The following is a 20,927-nucleotide window of genomic DNA, read 5'->3' as shown; positions in this document are numbered from 1 at the left end:
CATGCTCTTCTTTTACATTCCCTGGTTAGGGATTTGTTTGGGCTTTTTTTTCCTGATAATGGGAATTCTGATACTGGCTTCATGAGAACAAGGCATGACTTTTTAGTCAGGGAAGTACTTAAAGTCCACTGTGTACGAAGGGGATTTATTTCTAAGTACGGAAGGTCTGGTTTGAATCAATCCTGATATCACAAAATTAAAGAAGTCTCATTTACATGGCTCAATGCCAAGAAAGGATGCTGCTTATCATTATTCATAATATTGTTGCTATTTGTATTCAATTATTTATGCCCTGAGTAATAGACTCTTACAACTTTTAAACACTGGGGATAAGGGTGTCTTCTGGAGGCACAAAGATACAGTCCTGAGCTACGAGTGTGTTCGTCCATAATAACACATCACTTTGAAGAATAGGAATAGCCAAAGAACTATCAAAGAACATACCAGGAACAGGATCTCTCAGAGCAATCTTCTCTCTGGGAGATCAGATATTGCCCCTTTGGCAAAGCTTTGCAGCCTGGGAACAAACCTGTGATTGTCTTGTTCTTGCCCCAAACAATCTGGTGTGGTCTGCTGGCAAGGTACCCCCAACAGTCAGTGAGCAGCTTCTCAACGGGAGCCCAGATCTACAACAGAAACAGTACACAGGCACAAAACTAAGGGCTTCTCATACACCCAAAGGGAAATAAGGATAAAGGCTGTCTTGGTCCTTGGTCCTTGGATTTTGGTCAAACCCTGGTTTGTTTCAACACTTTTTGTGTAATACAGGAGCATTTATGGATAGTGCATGTGTTGCAATGTACTCACAGCATAGAACATGTATGTGTTCCATTACATATACTAAGTGACATTTTCTTAAAATCATTAATGCTTTGTCTAGCAGAGAGATATTTATTATATTGAAATTGTAGAGAACTTCAATTTCACTACTTGACTAAACCCCAAATAGGACCAACATTATCTACAGGGAAACAAGGAAAGAAAACAAAAATAGTGCAAAATGCTGCGGTGGTTGTTTGAATCAAATTTTCATGAAAATGATCAGGTTTATGCAAATTTATAACTAAGCTACAAGTCAAGCACCAACACAAAAGCCCACAGGAGCACAATGATAAATGGCTGACCATGTTGCTTGCTATGTCGGTCACAGATTTATGATCCTGTTACCAGTTACGGGCAAACTGCACAGTGTGGCCATAATGAGTGGTGCTGTTGATCGGTAGGATGCCATGGTTCAACACAGAAACACTTTGCATAGCAGGTAGACAAAAATGGGAAAATAGTATGCACAGAGTACAGTCTATATTCCATAATAACTGCCTCTGATGATAGATCCTGCAATAATTTCAGATCCAATTTCAGTAGTCACTGACCATAATCTTGTGGCTGATGATTTTTGCTTGATGCGTTATGGTACAGAAGTCCATTTGCAGTAAATGTACACCTTGTGAAGAGACTTAAACCAGCATGGGAGGAGGACAGGCTGAAATAATTTGAAAACCACTTCCACTCCTTAAGTGGTTCTCAGGATTAGAAGCCACAGTGGTAATGTGAAGAGCACTTGGCTATCTTCAGGGATTTCCCTTCAGTATTGAAAGATTTCTCAAGATGTTTTTGAAGCTCTGATGGAAAGGATTTACAGTGGGAAGGTTGGCCAGTGGAGTCATCTCATTTCTTCTACTAATCATATGATACAGTAAGAAAAATACTTTCTGTTCTTCCAAGCACCTACATAAAATACTGTCTCTAAATGGAAAGTCATGTTTATCTGAGAGCTGAAATCCAAGACAGAAATGGACTAAAAGAGTATGCTGATTGTTTTCCTTACACTGAACACAACAAACAATATCTGCTTATTAGTTTGTGTTTATTTTGCACTTATTAGTAGATATCGCATAAAAAAATGGCAGGGCACCTGGTTTTGCTTGAGAGGCTTCCATCACCCACCCACTCTTGTAGCTCTATCACAAAGAACTAAATAATGCAGCTCTTCCCAGGGTTGTGACTTTTTTAGGCAACAAGAGTGGATCACACTCAGCACCAGGGCTCCCTCAGAATTCAGAGCTGCACTGACCATGCTGCTTCTCCTCTTGCCCTTGTTTGCTTCCCCCTGTCTTTACAGTTTCATCAAATCTCCATCCAGACAAAGGACCCAAGAGCTCTCTTGGACACAACAGTTACTGGGATGACTATTCAAAGGCTTTGAGAGGACAGCTGTCTTTCACACTTTCCTGGGGCTGTCAGACATAATTTCCAAACACCAGAGCCGTTCGACACCCCAACTGTTACTCTGCACAGGGAGGTTTAAAAATAAGGCTGTAAGAATTTTACTGAAGTTATATCTTGCACTCACCCTCAGTAGGAAAGAGAATAATTGAAACGTTATTACAAAAAGCTCATTACAAGTTAGCTGTGGGCTGCCAATCAGGCAGGGAGGTGTTGTCATTTCTTCTTCATATACTATTAAACCTACTTGAGAAAATTCTTGCAAAAATGAGGGGAAAACCTAGAAAAGGTAGACAATCACATGGACACAAACCCAACATTTCTGCTTGCATGTCCACCTCTCAGCTTTCACCAGAGGCTCCCAAGTGCTCGGACTTGCTTTGCACTCACCACCAAAACAAAGAGATAAAAATAAATAAATTTGAACTGGCATTTTTATCTTTCCAATCAAAGCTGCAGACCAGCCCTGAGTACACTACACTTGTCAATGCCATGCCCTCTCCTGACCTGAGAGACCTGCCTTTCTGGTCCCAGCCTCCCACAACATCTATATGTCACTGCTTATCATCTGAGGGCAACAGGGGACACAGAGACTTTGTGAGTCAACACAAGAACCCAAGGAAGGGAACACCTATGGGTTGCATGCTACAAAAACCTTTATAGTCTCACAACTAAAGCCCAAATCCAATTTTTTGTTCAGGTTCCCCTACAGAATAAACTTCTATCTGGTCTTCTCGTGCTTTTATTTATACGGTAATAATAATACACAAAAAGAAGTCTCTTTTCTCCATATCTACAAGTCAACAAAGGTTCTCAGCTCTGGGGCCACAGGCTGCTGCTACAAGAGGCTATAGAAATAGCACTGGATGTGTTTGCAGATGTTCTTGTTAAGGTTCATTTTAGCCATCTTTCCCTTTTTATCTGTACCCTCAGTTTTATGGATAAAAAAAGAAATATTGCATCAGTCATGGACATACTGCTGCTTCAAGACCAGAGTACCCCTTTTCAAAGGACAGAAGAGGAAAAGGGGGGGAAAAATCATATTAAAAACTTAACTCCAGGATCTGCCAGAGGGTCATCTTTCCCCCATTTCCCTGGTGTGGTCCTATTACCTTACTCCTCCACAGAGCCCCAAAGACCCCATTCCCTATGGGATTCTGCCAGAGAGAAGGAGGATGAGGAGGTTGAGAAGGATGAGGACAAGGAGTAGGACAAGGAGTAGGACAAGGAAGATGAGGAGGACAAGGATGAGCAGGACATGAAGGAGGAGGAGGAAGAGGAGGAAGAGGAGGAGGACGATGACGATGAGACTGAGGAGGATGAGGACAAGGACAAGTAGGATGAGGAAGAGGATGATGAGGAGGAGAATGAGGAGGAAGCCTTCAGCCACTTGCTTAGCTACTGGTTCCAGAGAGAGAGAGGATGAAGAGTCCTTTTGGCTTCCTTCTTCCCTATTGCTACTGCTGCCCCAGAGCCATTTGTCCTCCAGCAGGTTCCTGCCACTGTCCTCCCTGTACCGTGACTCCTAAAGTCCATCCAAGAGACACTGCTGTTACTTCCCAGGGCTGCCAAGCAAACCTGCTCTGGCCTATAGTTATAAACAAATGTCTCCAAAGAGCTCCTGCTCTTTCCTGAACAGAACTCCTCACAGCAACCACATGACCAGCATCAAGGAGACCTTCATCACCATCTCACCCACCTTAAAATTGATGAGGATTAATTTTCTTGGACTTGGCAGGCCTTTTTCTCATTTCTGTCTGCATCAATAAAGCTTTTAAAGAAATGGCAAAAGGAAAGCATTCATATGCATGACTACTTTTATTTCATGTGCTTGTCCCATTTCCTTCAGTGTAGCCTTTTTTATAGTTTTATGTCTAGATTTCTGCACTGGCAAACCAGTTGATTTTGACAGTGGAATGTGTGACATCAGATATTGGCTACTAGTGAAGAGAAAATAGTTATAACAGTCGATGTTTGTGAGAGTTTGTTAAGAAGATCAGTAAGAACAGGAGCACTTTGACTTTTCTTATTATGGTTTCTCTGGCAACCAGGGGAAATAACATAGGTAAAATTATAGTCCCATCACGCTCATGTGCTGACAGTACATAATACATAATTGCGTGCTTCCCACCAGAAAGCTTACTCAGTATAATCCCATACAATCTTTTCTCTCTCACTGTTTTGGGTATTTCATCATTTTCACAGCTTGCAAAGCCCTAAAAAACTCAAAGAAGGAAACAAAACCTCTTGAGTTTGTTTTGCTATTGCCTGGTTTTGAGAGCTTATGACAGCACCAATTTAGTTTGTCTGGCAGCAATAAACCTAGATTATTCAAAACTAAAAAGTGGGTGTGTAAATCATGCAGTCTTTCCGGAGAGAACTGGGTTTGCAGTTTGTCAGAATCCTCATCCCACTAGATGATCAGCTTCAATACTTGTACAGCATCTTTACTTCTGACAGAACCTGATTGGCTATTGATTTCAAAGCGGAGGTGGTGGGCCAGTACCTTTCTTTCAGTGTACATTTTCCAATGGCTGAAATATGCAGTTTGTCAAACCCACGTGCCTGTTCTCTGTGTTTTGAGTTGTACTGGTCTCACAATCCAAGGAAACTCTGGGCTTGCAGAGGGTACTCAAGGGTACCTGGAGAAGCACCAGCATTTTGCTGTGATCACAGAAGGAGGCTTTGTTAAGCCAAACACAAGTGGGACCTGCTCTGTCTGTCTGTAAAGTGCAGGAGGCATGTCCCAGGGATGCAGGGGGACACACCAAGGGCTGGGAAGCCAAGGGGCATGTGCCGAAACAAACACCCCATTGGTCACAAGGTCACATGGTTTTAGGGGATAAAAGGGAGCGCCAAGTTTGAATAAATTCTCTTTGATTTCCACCTCATCGGAGAGCGGTCCGCATTTCTTTATCATATAAAGACACCCACCCTACAGTAAAGTATTTTGCTGACACCAGCTGCCTACAGCTTCCCTGCTCATACTCTGGGATGTTGTTTCACTTGTGTTAAATATAGTGCAGCCATTGGAAAAATCACCTAAAGGACAAAAAAAAAAGGTTGGCCTCTGCCTTGCTTTGCCGACCCTGAGGGATAGGAGGTTAAAGCATGACTAGGAGGCAGTGCTGGCGATGGAAGCAAATAACCATTTTTAACCATGTCCTTGTTGCCTATCCTCATCTTCTCCTTTGCATAAAGCTCCTGTTCAGCTTTCCTAGACATCAATTTTTAGTGAGAACACACACCACATGACTGTGCTGAGGGCAAGATAACTTTGATCATTGAAAAGAGAGCTTTACTTTGTACTATATTTTCCACACTGTTTTTTGGTACTCCTCAGGGTATTTGTCTTCAGATTTATCTGCAATCTAAATAAATATTTATCTGTTTCTCAGGTAAATGTTTTTTGAGATACTGCCTCACCTGTAACATCCAAAATTTGTATTTTAATAAAGCGGGTTCCTTTTTCTTCCTCTAGAGATCTTGTAATCCCAAAAGAAGCAAGCACATCTATTGTTTTAATATACTTCATGAATACAGTCTCCTTATTACTTTTAGAGAGAGCACTTCAGATGTCTTTGAGATGTTTTTCATTTGTTTTTCTCTTCTTGTTTTGTTTTTTTTTTATTTAAGCCAGACTTACCAGAATTAGCAGGATTGCCCTACTGACTGAGGATCAATACTAGATTGCTTTTCTCCCCTCACAGCCAACAGCTTCATTCTCCTCTGACTTCAAAATACTTATCAGAGTTACAGTCATTTTATAGACTTCTTTATCTTAACACTATCATGAAAGGCTTAGTAGATACAATACTTTTCATATATCAGCTCCTTTAATGCTGGTTCTTCTTTACAGATGGAGAGACACAGAGATGACTGAAAGTGACTTTCTGGGGAAAATTACAGTCATAATTCAAACCACCAGATGCTTGATGCCATCCACATATTGTGACAGACTTGAAATGGCAGATAAACCTTTATAGTAGGAGGCTATGGCTTTCCTTTTCAGCATAAACAACTTCAGACATTTGGCATCTTTATTTCCAATGTTAAAGACCTGCATGTTGCAGAGTGACAGCCACACAGCAGTTCAGAAGGCAGCTGGGTTTTAGTTGAGAAGACTGAAGAATGACAGTGCAGGTTACAGCATCCCCTAGTTGGGAGCTGCTGCTGGCTGTGCCCACATAGCTGAGCACACTATCACAGAGTTAGTGGTTTCTATAGCAGCAAGCACTATATAAAAAGCTTGACATTCCCCTCACCCAGCTAATCTTCAAATGATGTAAGGGAGTTTGGAGAGAAGAGCACAAATCTGCATCTTTGTGTGTCATATGTGGGCTCTGAGCAAGCATTGCACTGGAGGCTCTGTGGGGATCACCCACCCCTGGATCTTAAGACTCGTGTTCCACTGGTGTTTTGTAGTTACTGGGTTTTACGATAATTTTTATCAATCAGGAGGTGCCCAGAGGATTTCTCAATTTCCCAGATGCTCCATATTAAAACCATACCTAACCCTGCCCTGCCACCTAATCAGCTTCTCCATCCACTCTCCATGACAAAATCCATGAGGATCTCACCAGATACAAAATCCTCCCAAATGGTGACTCCATCCCAGACTGTGACCCTTCTCCTGACCATGCTTTCTGAACCACTGGCCAAGTATAAAGGCAAGCCAGCTGAAGGACAAACACATATGGGTGAAATCTCTAAGGAATAAGGAATGGTTACACTTTGGAATAAAATCTTGCCAATTTGTGTATCAAGAAAAAAACAAACCCAAAGTACTGCCAGCAACAGTGTCTTAACATCAGCTGCAGGAAGGAAAAAAATGTCCTTTTCTGGCATACCCTTTAAAAGACTAAAATCTCCCTGCAGTCAGGATGTTCAGAGGCATGGAACTTACTTATTCCACTAGGTCTTCTCAAGCAAAATGTCCAGTTCAGTCAATAGACATTTTCCTTGAGTAAAAGCTACTTCTTTAACCAAAAGGCAAGGAAATTACAAACTGACAGGTTTAGGTTTTCAAAACACACATGGAGTTGCTCCCACTAAACAAAGTGAGTTTTAATATTTATTTTAATGGAAAAACTCATATTCTGCTGAGTGCTTACATGAACCTCTTCCTCAAAGTAGTCATGTACTTTCTAGTACTGTAAATGAGTGAAAAATACCCTCTCCCTACTGAGTGGTTGTGATGTATTATTTACTGGTAGCTTTTAAAAAATAAAATTATTCACCATTTAAATATTGAATGTAGATTTGTCTTCAACTTATCTGCATTAATCCTTTTGTTATTAAACCAATTAGTGTACTAGTTTAGAAAATTCCTCAGGACATAAATTTCCATGGCACTGACGTTTATTTGAACTGTAAACAGAACTGAAGGGTTGCTATGGTGTGATCTCTTTCTCAAAGTCTATTTACTTCTCCCAGCTAACAACAGTCCCAATAGTGGAGTCTGTAAAACAGAACACAAAAAGCAGCCAGCACACATCTTGGCATTGATAAATCTGAACACTCACCATAAACAAAGATATAAAGTAGGGTAAATTTTTTTAGGTTAAAAATTATATTTTAATCTGTATTTTGGGACAAAAGTTTTAAAAAGAAGAAGCAATTTGAAAAGTCTGCTTAGTATACAGCCTGAGCGTATATTCATAGTCCAGCAAGTTAATGAGACCCTGGAGAAACTGAAACAGGTAAAGACCAAATGGATACAGCATAGTGATGCTTTTTTCAAAATCCCTGTATTAGCCTTTTGCAAGAGTGTGGTACAAGTTTAACTATGAAACCAGTTCAAGTTATTTCCAAAATTAATATTCTCACTCACCAGCAAAACTTTTAGCTTCCGTAAACTGTTCTCCTACTGGAATTACAAGTATAAGAAAGTTTCTGCTTTTATTTTACTCTAATAACATAGGTGGTTTTCATCATCAGACTTGCAAAAAAGGCAGTGCAAACACATCCTCAATGTTCCAATTGTCAGGTTCAAGGACATAACAAAACTATTATGAAAGAAAAATGGCTGGAATTAGGAATACAAACCATATCAAATACAGAAAAGATCACACTTTCCTCTAACACAAGACTAGAAATTTAAGTCATATTTCTACAAAGTCTCTCACTCAACTTTTCCCTTTGGTCCTGGCTAAGTCCCTTTTTAAACAACAATTAAGTAACAGAACATACCATGCAATATAATGCAATCACCTAGTAATAAACTGCTTCACTAAGGCAGAGAATGCTTCTGATCAAGGCTGGTGAAGGGACTCAAACACAAGTCCCATGAGGAGAGGCTGAGGGAGCTGGGGTCGTTCAGCCTGGAGAAGAGGAGGCTCAGGGGAGACCTCATCACTCTCTACAACTCCCTGAGAGGAGGTTGTAGCCAGGTGGGGGTTGGTCTCTTCTCCCAGGCAAATATCAGTAAGACAAGAGGGCATGGTCTTAAGCTCTGTCAGGGAGGTTTAGGTTGGATATTAGGAAGAAATTCTTTACAGAGAGGGTAATCAGACATTGTAATGGGCTGCCCAGGGAGGTGGTGGATTCTCCGTCCCTGGAGGTTTTTAAGATGAGACTGGATGTGGCACTCAGTGCCATGGTCTAGTAACCATGGTGGTGTTGGATCAAGGGTTGGACTTGATGATCTTGGAGGTCCTTTCCAACCTGGTTGATTCTATGGCTCTATGATTCTATGATACCCATTCAGAGAATGGGCCCTGCACTATCTTCCCAGTGTAGGGGTAGTTATACCTTTCCTTCACAGAAAGAAATGTAATTTTCAACATCTGTGTGTGGGATTCCTTTAGAGGTATTTCTGCTACCCCACAGGTAATGGAGGTGTGGGGAATACATCTGCAGCAGCAGGTAGAGTGGGAGTGAAACCAACTGTGTTTAAGGACTCACAATGACCTCTAACCCACCCTACAGGCCAGGGGCTGCCTGGCCTTTCCTGGTTCACTGTGTTAAGCATTTGGAGAGCAGGTGCACCTCATGTTCCCCAGCAGCTGCCTGGGAGTCCCCACAGCCAGCATGTTCCAAGACCACCCCGTGGCAATCCATATTATAGTAAGTGGAGGTGACTGAGAGATTTGTCTGAAAAACACTATTAACTGAATGTCAAGATGTGAAATATTGACACACTCATAGTCATCTAGTGAAACCTGACAGCCTTTCCCTGTTCCTGCCTTTCCCTCCTGCTGTTGTAGAAAGATACAGGTTTCTTGCAAGTTTGCTATGGATCTACTGGCCCATCATGGACTTCTCAACTGTCCTAAGACTTTCTAAATGGCAGTAGATGCCTCGATGTGTGACTAATTCACTGACCCAACTACTTTCATACAGGTCAGTCAATTTTAAGCAATTCAGAATACATTTAAAGGATCCTCAGCATGCACAGCAGACAAGATCCAAGATTTACAGAATGGCCTTTTCATGGTTTAAACTATTAAGGACTTGGAACACTGCAGCAGATCAAGACTGAAAAAGCTCTGTTTTGATTTCTATTTTTTTCCTCTCTTTTAAAATCATATGGAAGCCTTGAGTAGTCTTCACAGAAACCAAGGATGCGGGTAGCACAACATCTGAGAGCTTTGACATTCCTCCTATTCAGCAGCAGGAATACTGGAAGCTGTAGGAGACCTCACCTGACCTCCATGGCTGTCAGGCTTTACTCTGCTCTCTGTCCTGGAACTCAAGAACCTGAAAGCATTTTGTAAATCCTTTTTTTCTCATCAAAGATTCACTGATCTCATCCTATTTCAAGATTAAATACTTCAGGTTGAACAGGTCAACAATTTTCCACAATCTCAGTTTGACTGAAGTTTTTTATGATGTCTATAAGTAAGAGGCTGGTATGTGCACTTACATCAGCACTGTGATCAAAGCTGGATTTTTAAAGAGAGATATATGATACTCATATTGCACATGTGTAGATTATGTAATTCACACAAAAAGTAGAATAAGTTCTCGCCCTTTTTCTCCTTAAGTGTCCAAACATAAGAAAGCAAGATTTTATCCTAATTCTGCAACTGCATTTTTAATTGCATGGCTGTCTACTGCTTTGTAAGCTTTCTAAACTTAAGCAGTGATCTAAGCAAAAGGTTTCCTAAAAAATGAGGCCTGTCTTGAAAACTGGAATATAGCCCATCCTAAGAGGCAGGTTCCCATTCTCTTCATCACACCATACCAAGATCTTTAATGAAGCACCTGTTACAGTGAAAGTCCAGTCTGAAATTTGTTCTAAGTCTGTCTGGCTGCTCTGGCCCCAAGGTCTAGGGACACAGCTGTTTTGCTTTCGGTTTTGCCTGTTCAAGTATTTGCATGTGAACTGTTGCACAACTGAGCTAAAAATACAAAGCTCCAAACACATCCAGGAAGATTTCACATTGTTCTAGCTGTCCATTTCTTCAGGGAGTAAAAGTTTCCAGTGCCATAGCAAAACAATCAAGCTCTGTACAACCATAGAAGGAATAAGGCTGAACTGAGCTACGGAACAGTGCAGGTGATCCAAGAGAAGAACGGCAAAACGGACTGTGCAATCATGGTACACTCTGTTACTTTCCTCTGGAGGTCTCACGGAGCATCTGCCCTGCTGGGCCTGAGCATCATACAGGGTCAAATCAGGCAGGGACAGAGAGCAAGTGAGGTAAAGGTCTGACACATCTGTGTAGCAGAGACGATGTGACTGGCAATCAAATCCTGCCCAGACTGGAGCAGAGAATGTGTGGGGAGACGGAAGTCTCCCAGTACCTGCCAGGAGGTTATTGGAAAGACACAGCCAGGCTGCTTACAGTGGAGCCCAGTGGAAGGATGAAATAAAAAGGGTACATATCGGAACAGAAGAGATTCTGAATGTACATAAGGCAAAACAGAGTGCCCAGTGGTGAGACACATTACCCAAACTGGTTTTGCAGTTTCCATTCTTGGAGGTTTTCAAGGTCAACAGCATAAAGCTCTGACCAGCTGGTCTGATCTCACAGTTGATTTTTTTCTAAGGAGCAGGCTGGGCTAGAGACCTCCTGAGGTCCCTTCAGACCTGAATTCTCCTATGATCTCAGGAAACTTGCCATCAGATTATAGTGTATGAAAGAAAAGGCTAAACACAAAACTCCCTACATCTAGTTAATAGGAACATCTTACCTTTAGGAAGAACGCCCTTCTATTCCCTAACAGTCAGACCTGGCCAAACATCAGCCTGAAGTGTGATTTAACAATAGCTTCTATAGTTAAGAAGGAAACCTACACTAATAGCCGCAGTGAAGATGCTGAAAGCTTTGCTGAAAAACAGATAAAGCTTGTGAAGCTTGTGATTGACATGTTCAGACAAGGCTTCCCAATTTTAGACTCTGACAGTTTAAAAAAAAACCAGGAGTTCAATTCTCAGCCAACAGAACTTGCAAAGGTGAAGACATTTTAAAAAACAGGCCCCTTTCATTTAGTAGCCAGGGACACAATTTAAAATAAATTTTAGATATACTGATTTGAAAACTTTGCCTAACTTGCAGCAGAGATTTTTTGGTTTCTCATGTCAAAACTCAGAGTTAATGTCCTTTCTGAATACAGTGAAGTGGATGGTAAATGAAATATTTAGTGTACTAAAGTGCAGATCAGCAAACAGACTCTTAGCTACCAGAGGAGATAGGTAAAAACCACAGAATGATGCAAAAAAATAACCTGAACAGCATCTTGAGCATTGAAATATGTAGTGATACAAAGCTGGAATATTGTAATTCACAAGACAAAATACTTCTGTAAGTACCAAAGTGTCCCAGGTAACAGGGAGAGGAAACTGAACCTCTGTCGTATTCGTGCAGCAGCTTGCCCTGAGCTGTGAGCTGACACTGTGAACAGCTACACACCCCGGGAGTGCAGGAAGCAGGGCCACGGCCAGATTCCAGAGGCCAAACCGCTGCCCTGGGTACTTAGGCAGTATAAAGCAGGGCCATTTTGCAGAAGTACTTAACCACTTTATACACTGGAATTCTCTTAGACCTGTTAATGAACTGTGCAAGCAAACAGTGAGGCTGAACAGAATAAAGCCAAGCTCCACCATGCAGTTACCAGAGCTCCCTGCTGTGGTGAGGATGTGACTTGAGCTCAACTCTAACAAAGACAACTTTGGTTGTCCATGCAATACTGCACTTCTTGACAGATCTAGCCTCTGAAACTATGTGAAACAGCACCTGAAAACATTCCCCAGCCAGCTCAGAACACTTCATATATTTGTAGTTCTCCTCAAACCAGATACTTCCAAACATCCCTACTCACACACCAGCCCTGCAGCACTCCCTCCCTGAAATCCCATCACCTTGCTCAGCTGGCAGGTTTAAGGAGTAGACTCTAATGTAAAGGTCTACCTACTCTATGGAATAGCTGATGTTTAATATTTTTTCAAGTAAATTATTCTTCTTCAAATAAATAATTTTTGTTTCAAATAAAACAAACTGTGTATCAGTAGCTAACATATTTTGCAACATTCATGAGAGTATGAAAAAATCACAGTATATTTCTTACAGTCTGTACTACAGCTTTGGTTTTATTTTGAAGTGTCAGACTGTGTCACTGGAAGCAGACATTCCCTCTGTGGTATTTGTACGCTGCGATGCAACAGACACTCAACTTGCCAGGCTCTCTCAACTTGCCACGGTCTCTCAGCAGAACCCTGTTAAGACAAGAAGTAAGTTTATATTTTTTAAGAAAGCTACAGCAAAACTTGATACAGGATGCCTTTAATTAATCAACTACATAACTGCTCAAAAGGAGTTTTACTCCAAACTGGTAATTAGTTGGATTTCTTTTTTTGTTTTGGTTGCATACAGTGACCCACTCTGCTCCTGCCAGACCATGACATGGCTTGTCAGCATGACCTGTCACCTCTGGGCTTTCCAGGGCCCTCGGTGGTTAATGCCCAGGGCCAAAGCCCTACATCACCCCTCTGCTGGGTGCTCAGTGTCCTCTGACTGACCATGTAACACCCTGCTCCGCTACCCATCAACATGGCCCATCTTCCAGTGTGAAACCTTGACTGACTTGACTGATCTTTATTCATTTGAGGAAGATTATGATGACAAGTCAAATGCCACTATTTGAGGCAGGCAGGAAACACTGCTTGTACTGAAAGATTTCCATGGGGGTCTCCATCTCATTCGTGAAGTGACAGAGGTCTTCTGAATTGTGACCTGCTCTGAAAAGCTGATCTCCAGACAGCTGCCCTCTCCTCCAGCTTTCGGTCCTGCCTCTTATTTACACATGATATATGCATTGCACACAGGTTTTTAAACGTGTGTGTTTCTTAAATCTCTGCAAAATCTCACAAACTTTCTTATACGTAAATTTGCCTTGTTGTCTATCAAATCACTATCACAACCCTCAGAAAGTTTTTCTTTGCAGATAATGTGATATGGCTGTTCTTTTTCTTTTACAGGTGAGCTTGTTGAGAGACAGGCAGGCATACCATGCAACTTCTCCTAAATTCAGCAGTAGATGTAGGAGCAAGTGAATCCAGAAATCCTTCTAGGTCCCTCTTCCATCGTCTGAACTGTGAAAAACACAGCATTTGGCAACACAGTCCTTAGAGTTTAGAATACACAATTTTGTAGGAAAGTATCCCAACACAGTATTGACTTATAAGTGCAAACCAATATTGGGTGTATACTGAAGAAGAATCAGGTGTAAGTGAGAAAACTGGGAAACACAAATGAGCTAAAAAAGATTTCAGACTTATTCCTGCAAGTAGGACCACATATAAAAATCAGATCAGAGTCTCACTGACTTTGACAGTTCCCATACTGGACCAACAGGCATTTACAACCAAAGCAGCAACACATTTATCTCCTGTTGTTACTTCTCTTCTGTGACTGATATATTCTTGCATTTAACCAAGATATTTCCATGAAGTTTTTCAGTGTTTCAGAATAATCTCCTAAGTCTCTATCTTCCAAAGAAATCTGTGAGAATTTCTTAAGCTTCAAGAAACTTGTTACTGCACATTTTAGGAAAAACCAGCTCAGAAGTTGCCCTTGGACAAGGACGTAAAATACTGGCATACAAAACCTGATTTGCTTAACTACTGTGTAATATAAATGATCAATTTTGAGAAATATGCATTTTAAAAATAATGCAGTGCACATAGAGGCAAACATTAGCTCAAGTCTTGCATAACTGATACTGCAATACCCTCTTGTGGTCAAATAAAAATGTTTTGTCCAAACATCTGAACTTTTTCCTCCATAAAATGCCTCTCTAGACATCTTTTCCTTTGACTCAAAGGAAATTACTCACATATTTTTCACAGATTAATTTGTACTGCATATCATCACTTGTCTGGAAAAACCAAAAGACTAACCTCAGTCAGGTTCTTCCTCAGAATAATGGGCACTGACACTGCTTGTTAAATTAATTAATACAAAACAAACTTCTAAGCAAAGGCACCATCTTCAACAGTGACACTCATGACTTTTTTCAAGTCTCATGTCCCCAACCAGAAAGAAATCAAGATGCCATAATCAATTTGCATAGATACATATGGCATGAAGCCACAATAAGTATCAACCTATTGTACTATGGGATGAAAAGAAGTTCCCAGTAAATCAGTTGTACCAATTCAAATGAACAAATAAAATGCTAAACTGGCAGATGGTAAAAAGAGGGGAAACAGTTCAGTATCTGCAGCATGTCTGCTGAACTATTAATCTAGTAAATGGCCTAAATGGGATACTAGTATGTACAGTAGGGAATCTAGAGTAACACCCAGAAATGCCATCCTTGCACTCACCTTGATGTACGTTGGTGGTGCACAACTACTCCCTTAACGACTTTCAGTAAGATGTTCTAAGAACTTTGCAGCCCCACATCTGCATCAAACCCAGGATAGTTACAACTCCTGCAGCTTTGCAACCACCACCCAATGGCACAGACCTTTAACACCTACTTGCAATCTTTCCCTCCAGTGGCTGCATTTGGAGGCTGTACTCAGCTCAACAACCATTTTCAGCTTATTGCTGATTAATTTGCAGAAATTGACTTGAAGGAAGGATCAGAAGTAAAATAACACAGGAACTTTGTACAGAAGAATTAAAGAGCATTCCATGCACAGGAACAGACTTTCCATCGGGATCTTTTCCTGATCTGATCAGGAGATAAAACCTCAAGCACACTGATTAACACATCAGGTCTTCCAAACGTACCTCAGTTTCCTTTTAAAGCAATAACATGCTGCTAAAACACTATTCTCCAACCAGCTGCACACACTCCAACTTGGAGAGGACCCTGGAACAAATGCAGCAGGATAAGCAGATTCCACAAGAGGAACAGAGACAACTATTAGGCCAGGCTAGCAAACACTTAATTTCTTCAGTTCATGATAACGATATGTGGGTACATGACTTTTTGCTTTTTGGCAGAAAGAGATGAAAAACACTACTGAGGTTTCAATTATCTCAGAAAAAACAGCAAACAAACAAAAAGTCCACTAAAATTTAATTCAAACCCAAAGTAAATATTGGGGTTTGTGGTGGAGTTTACCTCTTCTTATGTTATATTATCGTAATCTTCAAATTGTGAATAATTTTTCCAAATATAGAAGTATTTCTTGCTCAAACATGACTCATGAAGTGCTTGGATTGTTGTATAGTTGTAACTATTTTTAAAGAAATTATTTGCCAAATTCAGTATATGTTTCCCAATACTGCAAGCAAATAAGTTTGTCCAAAAAACCCTAAAGAAGCAGATTCAAAGTTCATTAGCATTTACCAGGAAGATGAAGCAAGAGACTAGAATTCATCTGGAGCTAAGCCACACTACTCAGAAACAAGTCAGCCAAGAATTTCAGAGGAAATTTATACTTAAAACGCTCTATTTTCCCGCAAGGTCACAAATACTTGAGGAAGTGAGTTCATGCCACAAAAGCCCAACAGGCTGACTGTAAAGACAAACACTGACATTTTGTATACTGTTTTGAAAATTCTCACTTTGTATACTAATGACCCTTTAAAGTTACTTAAAAATTGCTTCTCATAGTTGCTTAATACTTTCAGCAGAAATATATAAGTGCTTAAAAAGGGCTTTTGATGATCTCTGACTGCTCTTTTTTTTAATTTGAAAATAAGGGCCTTTCAGCACAGATTCGTTGAAACACTTTATTTTAAACAAATAGCTCTGCCCCAAATAGAGTTCAAGGCCCTAGCAGCTGTTCCACTGGGTCTCTGCTCCTTTTCTGATGTATATTCACAAGTTAGACTTGTTTCCAATAGAGACAGTAAATACGCCAGGGAAACCAGCAACTTTCAGAAGCTTTTGCCTCTGCTACATAACCACAACAAAAGTCTTCCTGACATACTCAGCAGCAATCTCCTCTGCACCCTTTGCTACTACACTAGACTTTATTGTTCTAAGGATTTTGAATAGAGGCTGATCTCAGCTACAGTAGCAGTAATCACCTTGTAGGCTGAGAGTTTGCTGGTTACAGCTGGAGATCCCACAGCTTCCAATAACAGTAGTTTCTTACAAAACTGCTGTTACCATGAAAACCCCCTAAGTGTTCAAGCAATGATGCAACATAAAGCAGTAGGAAAGAAACATTAAATAAGAGGGAAGTAAACCAGTTCTGAGCACTACCTGTCAGTGCTGCTGTGCACATTTGTTTTCTGAAAGCACTCCAAAGCAGCAGCTGAAAGAAAACGTTAGGAGAGAAGAGGCTTTGAAAGCACGAACAAGAGCAGGTTTAACTTTCTGAACAGTCACAATATACCAAACAGTGCTGGGCATATGGTAAGTCTCAAAAGGGACAAGTTGGGAAAGGGTTCTGGATTCAGGAGAAATGCCTTGGTTAGGTCTTGGCAACCAGCAACCACACCCCTGGGGCAACCAGTCCCATCTCCATCTGTGTCTCAGCAGCACCCAACCAAACAGACCTGCCACCGCACAACCGGCTACTCAGGCCTGGGCAGATGAGCAGGCAGCACTGCAGCCAGACCAGGTCCAACAGGATAAGATCCGAAGAGAGTCTGTTGAGGCCAAACAGAGAGGAAGGCAAATCTGGTAAATCAGTTGTTCCAGTTCATGCCTCTTCTACTCGTCTTGACAACGGTACAGATGCTCCCTGACAGCATTAGGGCTTGATCCAAAGCCAACACTATCAAATGAAATTTTCTTCTGCAGGGACTTTGGATCAGATCCTAATACCTTCCTTTCGAGGGCTACATTATCTCTGTTTTCTTTCACTGGACAAAATCTGTGCTAATATCTCCTGGCATGCTGAGCTTAAGTTGAAGAGACGCAAAGAACTGCATGCTAAGTATCTTTTAGCTTTTTAATGATTCCCACAAAGAAGATATAAAAGTGCCAAGCTTTATAATTTATTGCAGACATACTGGTATTATCACCTCTTCTCATACTCTTGGAAATGGCTGAAATGGAAGCTGAACAGAGTGTTCTGCCCAAATATGATTTGTATCCCCAATCTGTAAATCTACTGAATTTGCCCCATTGTTGTAGTCTTTCAGCAGACTGAGCTGCACACAAACAACCTAAGCTTTGACTGTACATAGACCAGTGACACAAAGGAACCCGAAATTAAGATCCTCTCTGTCTCTGCCACGTATCTTGAGTAAGTGTTTAAGTTCATATTTCATTGCACAGCATGAGTATGCCTATTAGAAGAATATCCTTGGTAAAATTAAAATCAGCTCCATTTCCAACTGTGTCCTATCCAAGCTAAAGGGATGAAAAAGAACATCACTCTCAGTATTTTTTAAAATGGGAAAAGAAACCATCTGAAAACTTTTGCACTCCTCAGCCTTCTGGAGGAGATACAGATCACAGCTCTGATTTCCCCAGACACATTTGCACTCTCGTCTGGCTCCATTTACCTGAGGGACAGGCTGATGCCAGGACTCTGACTCATGCAAAGCCAGGGCCATGGTGCCAATGTTATTCTCTCCCAGCTGTGCTGGTAAACTCAGACTCCTGCTCAACAAGCCCAGCTTGTTCCATACCCATTCCTTAGCTAAGGCAGCAGGAGGGACTCTGTGCCTGTCCCTGGGGTTCATGGTCATGGGTATTGGTACAAACTCACTTTCCTGAATAAGTAAGGTAACACATCATACAGCTGATGCAATTTTCCAATTTTAGCTATGAAGACAGAAACTCTTGCAAAAGAGTAGGACAGACTTGTGAAGAACAAGGTGCCTAAAGCTGAATTCATCAAACTACAGACCCTACAGCCTGCAGACAGCTGTCCTTCAGTTCCACATTCCCATCCCAAAACCAATGATGGTGGAAGGCTGCAACATGTTAAGTGGTCTGACTTGAAGTAGATATAGGTTAATGTCTAAGACTATGGCATTTCTCACTAATTAGCACCATTCAGTAACACCCAAATCTGATACATTCAAATCATGGCTGCATAGCATGATAAAAAATTCTAGGACCTCAATGCTGTGGTGGTATACCAAGACACATAGTGATAAAGAGAACAAGCATAAATTTGTTCTTACTTGCACTTGGAGCATATCTGCACTGGGTGAGGGAGTGCAGCACAGAAATCCAATGCTCCACGTGGCTGTGCTGTACAGATGAGTTCAACTAGGAAGGCTGTACACCTTCAGCACTAGCTCATTGAGCTTAGATGCAGCACAGGTAACTAGCTCAGAGGCAACACAGGTGTCCCTTGAGCCCTGCTGCAAATAGCTGTACAGAACTGTTTCCACTCTTCACCTCAAAGTACTCTTACAATAGCAGGTGAACGGCCGCTTTCTCCATTTCAGGCTGGAGAAAAAAAAGACAGAAAATCAAAGGACTTACCCTGTAGTTCCACACCAGGTATAGAACTGAAGAGCAAAACTCAGGACTTCTGACTCCATTTGCTCCTAGCACAGCTGCCTATCCGCACAAAATACTCCCGTGGGTGTTTGGGAATTCCTACCAGGAACTTCTGGCAGCAAAGTATTGGTCATTTAAAAAATAAGAACCTGTTTCTTACTCAAGGCATTGGACAAACATTTTCCAGAGTGATTCAGTATGTGGGTAATTTATTTGCATTTGCACAAGGAATGCATTGTGGACATGGTATCTTCATTTTTCCTTAGCAAAAAAACCACCCACTCCTCATGTAGTATGGAATAAAGAAAACCCTGGGCTCCATGACAGAAAAGACATGTTTGAAACAAGGAGTTTGCAGGTGTAAGAGCTGGGCTGTAAGTATCACACCCAGCAGTTAAACAGGCATTCAATTATGACCAGTACTGACTATTTTATTTAAAGTCAGAAAATTTGACTCTGTATTTTTCACTTGTATTCTAAGATACCAAAACTGGAGTTTCCTTAAGTACTATGACCAAACAGTGAGTTTGGAAATGGACATTGAGCTGTATCCATGCTCTTTTTAGTTTTCATCAATTTGGGCCTAGGCTAATATTTCGAATTGAAGCTTACTTAGGCATACTTGGAAAATGCTTTATGACTAAACTCTTTAGGAAAAATAAAAGGAACTGAAGTGCCTTTCATCTCCTACCTATGTGTGTTCAATCTGTTTCAATGTTAACAACTCAGTAGAAAGACAAGTGCTAGAAAAACCAACTCCCTAGGAGAAAATTTGTAAGATAATGTCATCACTAAAAATGAAAGAAAAAACCTCCCACATCACAACCATTCTAGAGCAGGCTAACTTCTGCCCCAGATGACATTTTATTCAACATAATTTTAAAGTTACTCATTTCCCTCTGTTATCCCATCATAAGATAGCAGAAAAAACCAAACTATTGCTTTATGTTATTTCTACAAGTTTCATGTACACTCAATATGATATTTTAAAGTAAATTTAAATTGTAATTTCAAAAGCAAAAGCAGCTGGTATTATAAGTAAAAGTGTTGATATTATAAATAATTTCAGTAACTTGTATTTTTGTAAGAAGCAATGGATGTAATTTTGAAAACTTATTAATGGCCTTTGTTTTATCCAGGGTAAGAGAAAGGAGCTCAAGCCACTGCCAAACTATACAGCTGTGTTCTCAAGCAAAGTTCCCAATCTGACCAATCAAATTATCCTCAGTCAAATGAACACTGAGCTTGGCAGAGCTCTGGTATATGGATTATTTCTTCAGCAGTGGAGCACGAAAGAGGAAACTTGAGGGTGAGCTTCAACTTTCCTAGTGTTTCAGTAACAACAGAACAGTAACAAAGCAAGTTGAATGGTTCTAGCTAAGTTGAATGGTTCTAGACACAGCATGAAAAAATTCCTCCATCTTTTCTACAGAGACCAACACTACTGTCTGGTACGGATTTTCTTTCAAGGGCAAAAATGGATGTTGTCCAGCAATGCTGTAGGAGATGAGTTTTCATTTTTGTTTCTTTAGATTTGCTGTTCTCAAATTCCCTTCTCTTACTCTTTTCTCTGGTTTAGCTGATAAAAACTCATTGACAAGGAAGCAGGCTTTCACATTTTGCTCTGAAGGCGTGTTGGCTCAGCAACCTGTCTTACACCCTCAGGACTGACAACCTTGAATTTAACAGGTTCATAGTCCCTAAAATCTGTGGTTGCCCAGGGAAACCATCATCGAGACAAATTGACACAATACCAAAAGCCTGTTCACTAGTGCCTCTTTATTACATAGGCTCAAACTTTATGACCTATTATTCTGTAAGGAAATATCAGCAAGCAGCAGAGCATGGAGAAGGTACACACAATACCTGCCTTTTGAACT

The 20,927-nt window shown here is 40.9% G+C and overlaps 1 protein-coding gene across 1 annotated transcript; it reads left to right on the top strand.

Annotated features, from left to right (window-relative positions):
• Positions 1 to 3,484: 3,484 nt before the first annotated feature.
• CUNH2orf50 (chromosome unknown C2orf50 homolog) lies at positions 3,485 to 20,376 on the top strand. The gene is given in 7 exon segments (XM_051778228.1): positions 3,485 to 3,561; positions 11,401 to 11,629; positions 16,870 to 17,117; positions 17,119 to 17,265; positions 19,529 to 19,568; positions 20,187 to 20,308; positions 20,310 to 20,376. Coding segments are annotated over 7 exon segments (930 nt in total).
• The last annotated feature ends 551 nt before the right edge of the window (positions 20,377 to 20,927 follow it).

This window comes from Manacus candei, unplaced genomic scaffold (genome assembly GCF_025592945.1).
Source record: "Manacus candei isolate 608988 ecotype Guabito, Panama unplaced genomic scaffold, ASM2559294v1 h1tg000011l, whole genome shotgun sequence".
Classification (NCBI taxonomy): Eukaryota; Metazoa; Chordata; class Aves; order Passeriformes; family Pipridae; genus Manacus; species Manacus candei.
This window is presented reverse-complemented; position numbering and strand designations above follow the sequence as displayed.